Source organism: Penicillium arizonense (genome assembly GCF_001773325.1).
Source record: "Penicillium arizonense strain CBS 141311 chromosome Unknown PENARI_contig050, whole genome shotgun sequence".
NCBI classification, from domain to species: Eukaryota; Fungi; Ascomycota; class Eurotiomycetes; order Eurotiales; family Aspergillaceae; genus Penicillium; species Penicillium arizonense.
In genome coordinates, this window is record NW_019173327.1 from 54938 (window position 1) to 66147 (window position 11210).

Sequence of the window (11210 nt, forward strand, 5' to 3'; positions counted from 1 at the left end):
CGAGGTTAGTCCGAACGGGTGGACGTCCGATGAAATTAGCGTTCGGTGGCTCGAAAAGCTCTTTATTCCGTCTACTTCTTCGCGTACGAAGGGGAAGTATAGACTTTTGATACTCGACGGCCACGGAAGTCATTTAACTCCAAAATTCGACGAAATTTACGAAAAGAACGATATTATTCCAATTTGTATGCCTCCGCATTCGTCTCACCTTTTACAGCCCCTCGATATCGGCTGTTTTGCGGTGTTAAAACGTGCTTACGCTCGGATTATCGAATCGAAAACGCGTGCTAGAATCAATCACATTGATAAGCTAGACTTCCTCGAAGCCTACCCGTCCGCGCGAATTGAGGCATTTAAATCGGAGACTATTAAGACTAGCTTCGCCGCCGCCGGTTTAATGCCTTATAGCCCCGATCAAGTGATCTTAAAGCTCGATATTCGCCTTCGAACCCCGACACCCCGCTCGAGCCAGGGGAGTGAGTGGGATCCAAAAACGCCTTCGAACTACGTACAATTACAAAAGCAAGCTTCCTCAATTAAAGCTTTGCTAAAACAGCGCTCACAAAGCCCACCAAGCCCGCTTAACTCCGCGATAAATCAGGTTTTAAAGGCCTACCAAATTACGATGCAATCGGCAGCTTTGCTCGAGAAAGAAGTTAGCGAATTACGCGCTGCAAACGAGACGAAGAAGCGAAAAAGGACTAGGTCTAAAAGGCAAATAGCTTCCGAAGAAGGCCTCTCAGTTTTAGAGGCCTCTACATTAGCAATACAGCCGGAGCAAGCAATTATAGCACCAATACCCCGTGAGGCAGAATCGGCTCCTGCACCTTCACAACCACGTACGAGGGCCTTACCGAAGTGCAGTATATGTGGAATTCAGGGTCATAAATTGACTACATGTCCTAATAGAAATCGTTTTTAGCTTATTGAATTTAATGGCGTTTTGGTTGAGATAAATGCATTTAAAATTGGGAGGTTGGGATAGCTGATCCACTCGCATGTGAAATACGTTATTATGGCTCCATTCTAATTACATAAGCTATGCAGTCGGATCATCTATAGATCCGGTCCCATGCAGTATTCGTAAGGTAATGCCGACATGGCTTGGATGCCTTACTTCCTGATGACCTTGCCCAGTCGGCCCTTCATTGTCAGCTTTCAACATCTGAGGAAATATATCTGAACCTCCTCATCATCTGGCTGTTCGTTATGGTTGCATGAAATATACTATCGCGTACTTAAGCTTGGTGCTAAACCTAACCCCTCTGACGGCTATGGTATGGTAAAAAAGTTGGACTGCCTTATGGTTGCCCTAACCTCTGATGATTCAAGTCACGGCTATCCGTCAACCAATGAGTCAAATCTATTAAACCTCTAAATTAAAAAGGTCAATTCTGCATACATCCTATTGCAACCTATAGGTTCGACATGGTAGCTACTTCATTGGGCAAAAGTCTACCAGATGAACATGTCGTCCAAGTATCCGTTCTAGTAATTGCATAGTTGAGATGAATGTTTTCGGAAGGCGAGAATACTGGTCATAATGACTGAAGATTTAGTTTCCGATGGCTGCTTTTGAGCACATGACATTCAAATGATGGGGACTATAACCGTTGAATATTAACAGGGGTTTGAGCACGGTCATCCCTGATGGAAGAAATGAGCTCTCTCAGCCACCGAAGCTGTTATAATGAATGCGTTAAAATTGGAGGTAGTCGAGCTTTAGGGTCTCGAAAGCGCAAGGTTGTTGAAGTCGGGGCTGCTGAAGTCGGGAATAACTGACGCCTTATCTTGATTGACTCTAAAGATTAAGGGTTTGAATTGAGGAGGACATTCAAAAAGAGGAGAGCACTTTGTACGGGGAGAGCATTGATGAGAGCATTTAATATGAAGGCAGCGTTAAATCGAGGAAGCGTTTTGAACAAAAGGGTTGATAACAAAGATATTTCGCACTAGAGCGTTCAATTGATGAAGAGATCTTGATAATGGGGACAATATGGAAAACAAGAGCGTTGAACACGAAAAAGCCCTCAAGACGAGGGCAGTGGAGTGTTGAATTGAGGTTGATCGGATCCTGGTAACTAACCTTGGTTCGCTTCAGGTAAAGGTGATGGGTGGTCAAATTTGAGTACTTCTCGAGATAGGTTGAGCATGAAGTGATTTAGTTCCTAACTCCGTCATCTGCTGTGGCATGTTCCGTCCGGTGACCAGACAATGATTCTTAGTCTAAACGACCGCCATCATCTGCCAGTGGTCAAGCCTGGGTAATCTCATTCAGGTGGGTTTGACTCCTGTGTTCTCGACCACCGTGAGAGTAATTAACGAGTCAACGTAGTGTAGTTCCTCACATTCAGATCGTTACTTGGGTTCACTTGAGCCTCCTTTATTCGATAGAGAACCAATCGGGATACTGTTTGGAAGCGATTTCCATGGCTCGCACAAATCTGCGAATGGTCTTCATAATCAAAAAGAGAAAAGTTCGCTACTGAGGGCTGAGTTTTGCGTTCTTGTCGCTGAAATCTGCACTTCGGTCAAACGGCATGTCCAACCTCGCTTAACCTCGAAACGATGCGACCTGGAGTGCAAGTGACTCGCACGCTCCAGTACAGTCATATTCGAAATCAATTTTAACTCTACACTCTCACGAGTTAGTTCCCAAACCCCGATCTGAAACACGCTAGTCTCTATTCGGTATGGCGTGCGATCCTCTCTTTCCAAGAATAGAGACTGTTTTTACATAACGTGGGTGTGACCGCGTCTTATGTATTTTACACGAGAATGCCATACACATGGTATTTCTGTGTCCCTCCTTCCTTCCTGTCCACCCCGAGCAAGAGGCCTCTTCACTCATCCATCACTCTTTAACTTCACATGAGGCCTGACAAAATGGCTCCGAGACTTCCCCCGTCAAAGCTGCATCTTATTCGTGATATGATACAGTACAGAGCCAGTCACTTACCACATCCCAAATGGCCGCAGAAGCTGAATGCAGCCAGGCTACGATTATAAATATTCGCACAGAATTTCGGCGATTTGGAAGTGTCTAAGCACCCCCCACTCGAATAGGACGAAAACGGACCGTGACACCACTGATGATCGAAGCGCTCTGCGAGCACCTGTCTGAAAACCCCGGTCTATACCTTGATGAGATTGCAGTTTTCCCCTGTGATGAGTTCCACACCCTACTTATAATCTCCAGCATGAGAAGAGCTCTTGTTGCCAAAGGATGGTCGAAAAAGACCACGCGGCAACAAGTTAGAGAGCGAAATGCCGATTTGCGATAATGGTATTTGCACAATCTATTGGAGTTTTAGTCGTATTAGCTAGTTTAGGTTGATGAATCTGGATGTGATAGTGTTGACGTGGTCGGTGCAAAAGACGATGTTGGTGGAGGTCATTTCCGACACTCAGGCTTGAAGATCAAAGAAGTCTCGGGAAGTTGCTAGGTACGTTTTCGGTGGAGCGAGTTCCTTACGTACACTCACGGCGCAACGCCGGTCTTTCATGGTGTAATCACTCAATAAACCCAAGGTTCATCTGAAACTGATGATACGGCCTTTGCATTTGCAGGTAAATGTAGGGAAACCTAAAACTGTAGGAGAAAACCCACATCAAGGCTGGCCGCAGCAAGACGCTCCCGGTTCAAAAGGTGATGGCAATTGAGATGGCCCAATCAATAATGACCTAGGATGAAGCGTCAATAGATGCTTCGCATTTACTTGTGGGTTGTAAGCTCCTGCCATCCAGTAGCTATCCTTGAAGATCACATCCAAACTTTGTATCCTGCAGATGTGAGGTCTTTCCAATTTCGCATCTTATACTCTGGGGCTGGAGACGGTCCTTTCTGGAACCATAATTCTCCATTTATATTGTGCTTCCCTTGTTCGGGCTCAACCCATTGACACTCAGTGAACGCCTGCCAAAGTCCTCCAACAAAAGAAGAGGCTTTATCTTGATGATATCGACAGCCTAGAAGGGGAATGATAGCCTTTGTGGCTTCTTCCGCATGATAAAACGGAATTTGACTGTAACAAAGCAGACGTTAACTTAAAAGAATGTAGGGGATACTCCACAGAAGTTCGACTTACGAAAATAAATGGTGAATCACGTGGAAATCAATAATGTTATGGAAGAAGAATCTGCCAATCCAGCCAAAGTCGCGGTCAACTGTGGCAAGAGCTCCTTTCAAGAAATTCCACGAATATTGCTCATACTTAGGCAGGGACGGGTGGGTATGATGAAGATATGTGATGGCGACTAACTTAGGGATTGTGAGTATTGCTGATGTAATCCAAATACATGCAGAGATCTTTTGTTTACCTATCCAATTGTTCACCCAGAGCCAAGGAATGACATAGAGCAGGATGATGGTTTTAGACCCGAACATTTCACCTAAATACCACACTCCACTCACAGTCAAAGCTATACCGACATCTGTTATCACTACAGACGAAATATCACCAGGGCTAAACAATGAGCTGGTGGGATCGAAATGGCTATTCTGCCACCATCATCCAGGCTTCCTTGGGTGCATGCTCTCTGGGCCCGAAGTCAGGTTAAAGAGGATATACCAGGGCTACCCAAAGACCTGTTGAATAATTATTCGGAGTGTAGTGGCCACGGGAGTATCAGCCGCCAAGTCCTCTAATTTGCTCTTGTCCGCCCCCAATTTGGCGGCATATGCATCGCGGCGGTATGGGACGTAGTGATGATCTCTTTCCATATGATTTGCGTACATATGATGCCGGCGGTGTGTCGACTTCCAAGAGAAGTATGGCGTTAGTAGCATTGAATGGATAGACCAGCCAATCATATCGTTAAGCCTCTAGCTTGGGGAGAAACCTCCATGGCCACATTCATGAGCTAGCACCCACAACCCTGTACCGAAAAGTCCTTGGATAAAGCCATAGAGACACCATGATATGGCGTAGAAGTAAGGGTTTTTAATTTGAGGGATTGTGAATACGGCCAAGGTTGCCAGTGCCACAACACCGAGGATATCCCTCAGCAAGTAGAAGAATGAGATAATGTAGGATGGGCGAAAGCAATGACTTGGAATCGCATCGCGAAGATCACGGACACCAATGTCTTTGGTTATGGTCAGCTTCGTTAGTCTTCAGTTCTATGAGCTGTTCAGTTTCACTTACTCCAGTGTTGGCCGGGGCTTTGACATAAGACAGGTCCATGATGTTGACGTAGAGAGCACGATAATGAATTATGGGTTATCGTAGCAGAAAATTCTTTCTTTGAATGTATCATTTTGAAAGCTCGTTTGAAGCATTTATATCCAGAGAGACTAAAGCAGCATCTGTAGCAACCTCACGCTTGGGCTGCACAAATCAGGCAACCTATTAAGTTTAGGACTTGATCCCAAAATAGTTTGGGATGCAAGGGGCGTAGTGCTCACAAAGCTTAAGCTTTTCGCGATGAAGGTGATCTGACTTGCCAATTCAAGGTGGAAGGAATGCGTCCAACAAGCCATCAAGCGAGAAAACAAAGGTGACGGTCGCCTCCGGTGGACTACGGCATCTACGCCTGGAGCGGATGCGGCAGCTCTACTAGGCGTGCATCACGCTAGTAGTCGACTATGCATCAATGGTCTGGAACGATCCACTCTGAGACAAATCTCATCTGCTACATCTGAGCGCTGTGCAGAGGACCTCATTAGTCCGTATGCTCCATGTCATGCGGGGTCCATGTAGCGGTGTAAATTCACAAGAATGATCCTGGCTGAATAAGCCATATTTATGGCCTCTCATATAATCGACACATCCGATATTAGTTTATCAGGCCGGGCATCGTTACCATTTTCTGGAACCCAACTGGTCAATTTCATAGCTAAGTTTAGGAGTTGCAGAGCAGGTCTCGCAATATTCAAGCAGCAAACCATCGAATTTGCTTCGTCAGTTTCAGAACTAGTGAGATGTACACCTCATCATCCTTCGGGAGTTTCACCACCCTTTCGGATCAATTCCTCATATGCCTTCGTCTTTTCCTTGTTGATTCCAACAGGGTTATTCTGGGTACTAGAGTAAACCCGTATTATTAACCATACTACATCATTGTAGCCTTCTTCCTTGATTTCACCACTCACGCTCTAAGCCCAGCAGTAAATCTGGTCAAATCTTTGTTTTGATCACCTCCAGCGTTGTATAGCTCTTCGTGGGGATGGTCACCAACAACATCTTGATCAAGAACAGCTTGAGTGCGTCCCTTCCCCTCATCTGAGACGTTCGAGTTGTTCAACGATCTGTCATTGGAAACTCTGATCTTAGCGTTTCCCATCCACAACCAGCCTTATGCTAGGTAGCCCACTCACGTCTTGTGACCGCTCATAGGATCAAAAATGCCTTTGGAGTTGAGAATGGTGATATACTGATGTCGAATGTTGTTCGGCAGTTGACTCCGACGATAGTCAGTTATAATATTCAACGATGTGCAAATATGGAAATTGTATTTACCGGAATGAATTATGAGCATTACATTGTGACATGGGCGTCATTTCGTCATGCTACCGTCATTTGTGTAGCGTAAGCCACCACATGGACGGAGTCAATTGATTTACTCTTCAAGCTCCACGACCTTGGAGTCATATGCAACCAGCCTCTAGGCATGCCGGCTATTGAGGTGGTCGTATGTAGATCGCCTCTCTCTGCTTGATATAGTTTGTTTAATGGTCAGACACTGGGTGTATTAGATTGAACAGTCGTTAGCCATTAGTTGCTAACAATGACTCACATGTTATTGGTGGCGAAAAATCGTAGAAATGGGCATGTCCAGGCTCGGGAAAGCGCATATACAATAATATTGGTTACCAGGGTGTAAAAGACGTCGTCAGCACGGTTAGCCGACCTACAGGTATTTAACCACAAGATTTGGCACAGATAATCCAAGGTCTTATAGATCCTTAAGTATACAATCCACTTTCTTCCCATCTGACAATGCAGAACTTTCGCCATGTGAGACTTACCCCGGGCGCACAAACAGGCCCTTTGATCAGTCTCTACCGCCATCTACGTGACTTGGTTCTTTCTGGGAATCAGACCAAGTTATTCCAAACCAGGTCCGAAGGTCTAGCGACACAGACAAAAGGCTCTACAAATAATGGAACAGAAGCACCAAATGCCGATCTAAGCAGGGACGGTTCAAAGACCCAGGAAGGTAAGATATATCTCGCTCTTCTTGTCTGGAATTACGCAGTCGCATTGGAGTCCACGTACCTGACGAAGATCTGCAATTCAAATACATAGAATCGCCCAAGCCCTCTCCTGCCGCAGCTGGAATAACAAAAGGGCATGAGAAATACTATAGTCTCAAAGCGCACCGTCAAGGACCAAATACTGAGAGTGGAGAACTTAACCCCGATGTTGAATCGAAACAAGTGAAAGATCATAACAAGGCTACGGCTAACCGCTACGAAAAGCGTTGACTACCTCAAATTACCTCCAGCACTTCATTTTACGTCTGTTACAGTTTTATTAAAATGTAACTGTTTTGTGTTTACGTGTGACTTCTCTCAACAGGCGATATGCAGAATGCCACGACTAAGCATATCTGTGTTTGGTGCTAGCTTGATAGGACCAAGGGTTGATATCATTCTGATGTGATTCGCACCGCCTATCAGTGGATCTGATGAAACAGCCGGGCCATTCTAATTTGTCGGATAGTATTACCGTGATTCGGCTGTCTTGTACCCCACACTTACACCCGCCAGACTCTTCGTTTGCGCTTGTGTGTAAGAAGACAACTTAGCGATGGGATATCTCCATTAAAGGCACACACTTAATAAAATCAAAATATGGCCGGCGAGGAATTTCCTTTATGGGAAACGATTCCTCCATGGGGATCGCTACCTGTCGAACAATATTTGATTGTATGATACGCACTTTCCCCATTTACACTGACCGTGTGTTAACCCCTCAATAGAAAAACTGGAATCACTCCTCAACCGACGCACCCAGCCAGCAGCGGCGGCGACTAATTTATAGATTTCTTGAACGTGATGAGATCACCGAAGAATTTCTTCTTGATGAGCGCCCTCCACGAGTGCCCACGCCAGAGGAGATTAGTCTTATTCTTCACCCCTGGCGATCCGATAACGTCATTCGTCGGAAGGCATACTATATGTCCAAGGATAGCGTGCTTGTTTTTCTTCGGACCCATTATGACCCGGAAGATGATGGCAAAGTGAACGAATGGGTCTACGAAACCGATCTGTTCGAGGACAACTCCTGGTGGGCATGTCTCAACGATCCACACCTGTTCAATTTCGGCTCAAATTGGCAGCGGGTATACGAAATAGTGCCCGAGGTAGCCAGTTTCGTTGATCGTACTCAACGATTCGCTCCTTCAAGAGAACTACACTGTTTTCGAGCATCGTTAAAAAGGAATCCACCCACGAAGGAACAAAAGGCCGCCCATGAGTGTACAGACAAGCGGAGGAAGATACCTGAGGAGTCAGAGAACCGTCTACGTGATATCAACATAGCGGCATATATTGTCATTGCTGATCAAGAGGCTTTTCGGTCTGGGCTGTTACGTCTTCTCTGTTTGGATGATCGACAAAACATTATTCGGGAGGTACGCGTGGATCAGAAGCCAGCTGAGATCACGGAACTTATCTTGCAGAGGGACCCTATCCTCGGACTGTGAGGTTAAATGGAGGGGGGTGGGGTCGATGGGAGTGAGCGTTTGCGCTGACGATCTGAGAAATTATTCATTACGGTCCCGTCCTCAGGTAAATGACATCCATCAGCACGTATGTTGGGCAACTCTGCGGGCAGACTCTTCCGTATATCTAAGGCATATGGTAAGCAGTTGTGTAAACTAAGAACTCATACAGCGTCAACGTGTTCCACAAGTTGATCGAATGCAACAAGTACACCATATTGTGCTCCATCAATTCCAATTTTCAACCTTAATTAGTAGCCGAACCGGCCTCACGCACATAATTACCGCAATAGCTACTGAGATGTCAAGCATAGTCAATATTAACATGAATGAAGGTTCCGCTATCTCCTTGGATGCTAATGTTAAGGAATAAATGATGTTGATCTCTATGAATGGGAAGGAGACAGCAAGACATGCCGGCATTACGCTTGATCAACTAGAGTACGTAGTAACCAAGCTTGGGACTAGGGTCTCTTCGAGATTAGCCTTTTCTAAATTCCCTTTGTAATTGACCTATTCGAGACACCTTGATTCATCGAAGAGCATTCGCACAATACCCTAATGGTTCTTGACCTCCCCGCTTACCCTGACTTGAGCGACTAAAACCCATGGTCGTGCCGCTAAGTTTCAATATGTGCTGGCAAGTTGATTTAGGCGATGGAAAGGCTTGGACTGTCGCATGCCCACCAGGGAGTACTCTTCACATGACGAGACTGGTCGCACAGGGCCCTTTCGATTTAGTTACTCTTCATCGTAGTCATCCGGAAAATCGGTCCGCTTAAAGCTGTCGACAAATTGAAGAAGTGGAAGCTTTTGCATTGTTAGTCGCAAACCTCCTTGTTGTTCATCACCACCCCTTTGGCCAACGAAAAAAATGCCGAAGTTCCAGATGCCACATTATGCTAATTGCTTGATGGGCGTTTCGGTTCATGCAGGACAGAAGACATAGCTTCTAGAACGTTCTACAGATAGACAAAGAGCAGCTTGCCACTTGACAGGAGAACATACTCTCTTGTGACAACACCCAAGAGAACACAACCACGGATCGGGATTTAGCCTACCATTCTGTCGCCAAAGTGTGCGTGATATTCCAAATACCCGACCTGCCCCAGCAGTACCACCTATAACTGCCATCAAGTCTGAGGTTGTAGCTCGTGTCTGGACCTTTGCAAATCCTTCCACTTTCTTTTCCGGGCCATAAATAGAACCTCCTTGATCTACTGTCTCGTGGGTCGTCGCTGGGACCTGCATCGCAGAACCGTACCTGCGTCTGTCTAAATTCGCGCGTGGTGTTTGATTAGTCCGTCTGGTGCTATTTGTCCCCAGGGTCGCATCAATATGATAGTAGCGTTGCAATCTCGCGAGGTGGGTGGCGATCACAAGAACCTAGCTCGTGAGCCTTGGTAGCTGCAACAGTTCACATGATTGTCCTGGAAAATAGGCTCGGTTTCTATGGAAAGCTTTCCAATAGGGTCTGGACTTTGATTATGTCCTCCCAAAGGAAGACAATCCTCATCCTGAGTAGAGACTATGTCAGTGTCAGTGCGGCCAGGGAGTAGAGATTCTAGTAAAGGCAACATGAGCTGGCAGCGAGTAGACAGGAAAGAAACAACATTCAGCGGCGCGGGGCTAGCGATGGACGGAATTGATTCGAGCGAGACCAAAGGATCCTCCAGCCAACCGCAGGTACAGTTCAGCGTTTTTGTCGGCCACAGTCTTCGATTTATTATTTCGGCATCTGTTGAAGCACTTCAACCCTCATGAAAGAGACGGTGACCGTGGCCAAAACAGGCAGATGTAGAGTGTCACCGCGTTGAGCGATTTAATTGCAAACTCAACAATATGTAGGAATCACATTTCTGCGGCGTTGCTTTCACTCAACAGTTGATGAAAGTGGTTCACCACACTCAATGCAGAATCTTGAGAGGAATGATTCCAGGTTGAGACTTGACTGTAGGCCACAAAGTCTCCAAATACCGTTTCAACGCCGTTCAACTTGCTTCAACGCCAACCAAAGGACAGTGATTCTCGCTGCCCTCGGCGCAACTGGTTCCTTGGTAGAGACTTGACCGAAAAGTTATAAAAGGGGCCGGATTCCCAGCCCAAAATTCTGAGGACTTCCATCCTCACACTTTGGTCCTCACACTTTGATGCATCATAGTGTCCCTCTCTTGCCTGCGGGCTTGAGAGCTTCCGTGACCACGGCTGTCGCTGCCACGAGCCCAGCGATGTAAGACTGTGCTCCCTCGCTGCCATGAGCCCCGCGAGTGTAGAAAGGTGCTTCGCAGGATAGGTCTGCGTGAACAACAATCCTCGCAGGGGGGTGCTGCGAAAACAAGACTACCCCGCAGGATAGGTCTGCGTCAACAATAATCCTCGCAGGGAGGTGCTGCGAAAACAAGACTACCTCGCAGGATAGGTCTGCGTCAACAACAATCCTCGCAGGGAGGTGCTGCGAAAACAAGACTACCCCGCAGGATAGGTCTGCGTCAACAATAATCCTCGCAGGGAGGTGCTGCGTCAACAAGACTACCTCGCAG

General features: G+C 46.4%; 4 protein-coding genes across 4 annotated transcripts; 1 reads left to right on the forward strand and 3 right to left on the reverse strand.

Moving 5' to 3' along the window:
• Positions 1 to 5004: 5004 nt before the first annotated feature.
• PENARI_c050G09211 (uncharacterized protein) lies at positions 5005 to 5186 on the reverse strand (the record flags this gene model as incomplete). Its single annotated transcript, XM_022637379.1, has 2 exons — positions 5005 to 5088; positions 5148 to 5186. The coding sequence occupies 2 exons, from the start codon at positions 5184 to 5186 to the stop codon at positions 5005 to 5007; spliced, it is 123 nt and encodes a 40-aa protein (XP_022482772.1).
• A 749-nt stretch (positions 5187 to 5935) lies between these two features.
• PENARI_c050G08858 (Con-6 family protein) lies at positions 5936 to 6502 on the reverse strand (the record flags this gene model as incomplete). Its single annotated transcript, XM_022637378.1, has 4 exons — positions 5936 to 6026; positions 6095 to 6250; positions 6320 to 6403; positions 6462 to 6502. The coding sequence occupies 4 exons, from the start codon at positions 6500 to 6502 to the stop codon at positions 5936 to 5938; spliced, it is 372 nt and encodes a 123-aa protein (XP_022482762.1).
• Positions 6503 to 7798: 1296 nt separating this feature from the next.
• PENARI_c050G06765 (uncharacterized protein) lies at positions 7799 to 8652 on the forward strand (the record flags this gene model as incomplete). Its single annotated transcript, XM_022637376.1, has 2 exons — positions 7799 to 7873; positions 7927 to 8652. The coding sequence occupies 2 exons, from the start codon at positions 7799 to 7801 to the stop codon at positions 8650 to 8652; spliced, it is 801 nt and encodes a 266-aa protein (XP_022482766.1).
• Positions 8653 to 10825: 2173 nt separating this feature from the next.
• Positions 10826 to 11197, reverse strand: PENARI_c050G00083 (uncharacterized protein; the record flags this gene model as incomplete). The annotated part of the gene is made up of 1 exon (XM_022637367.1): positions 10826 to 11197. A coding segment is annotated over one exon (372 nt), but the record flags the coding sequence as incomplete, so codon positions are not given.
• Positions 11198 to 11210: the final 13 nt, after the last annotated feature.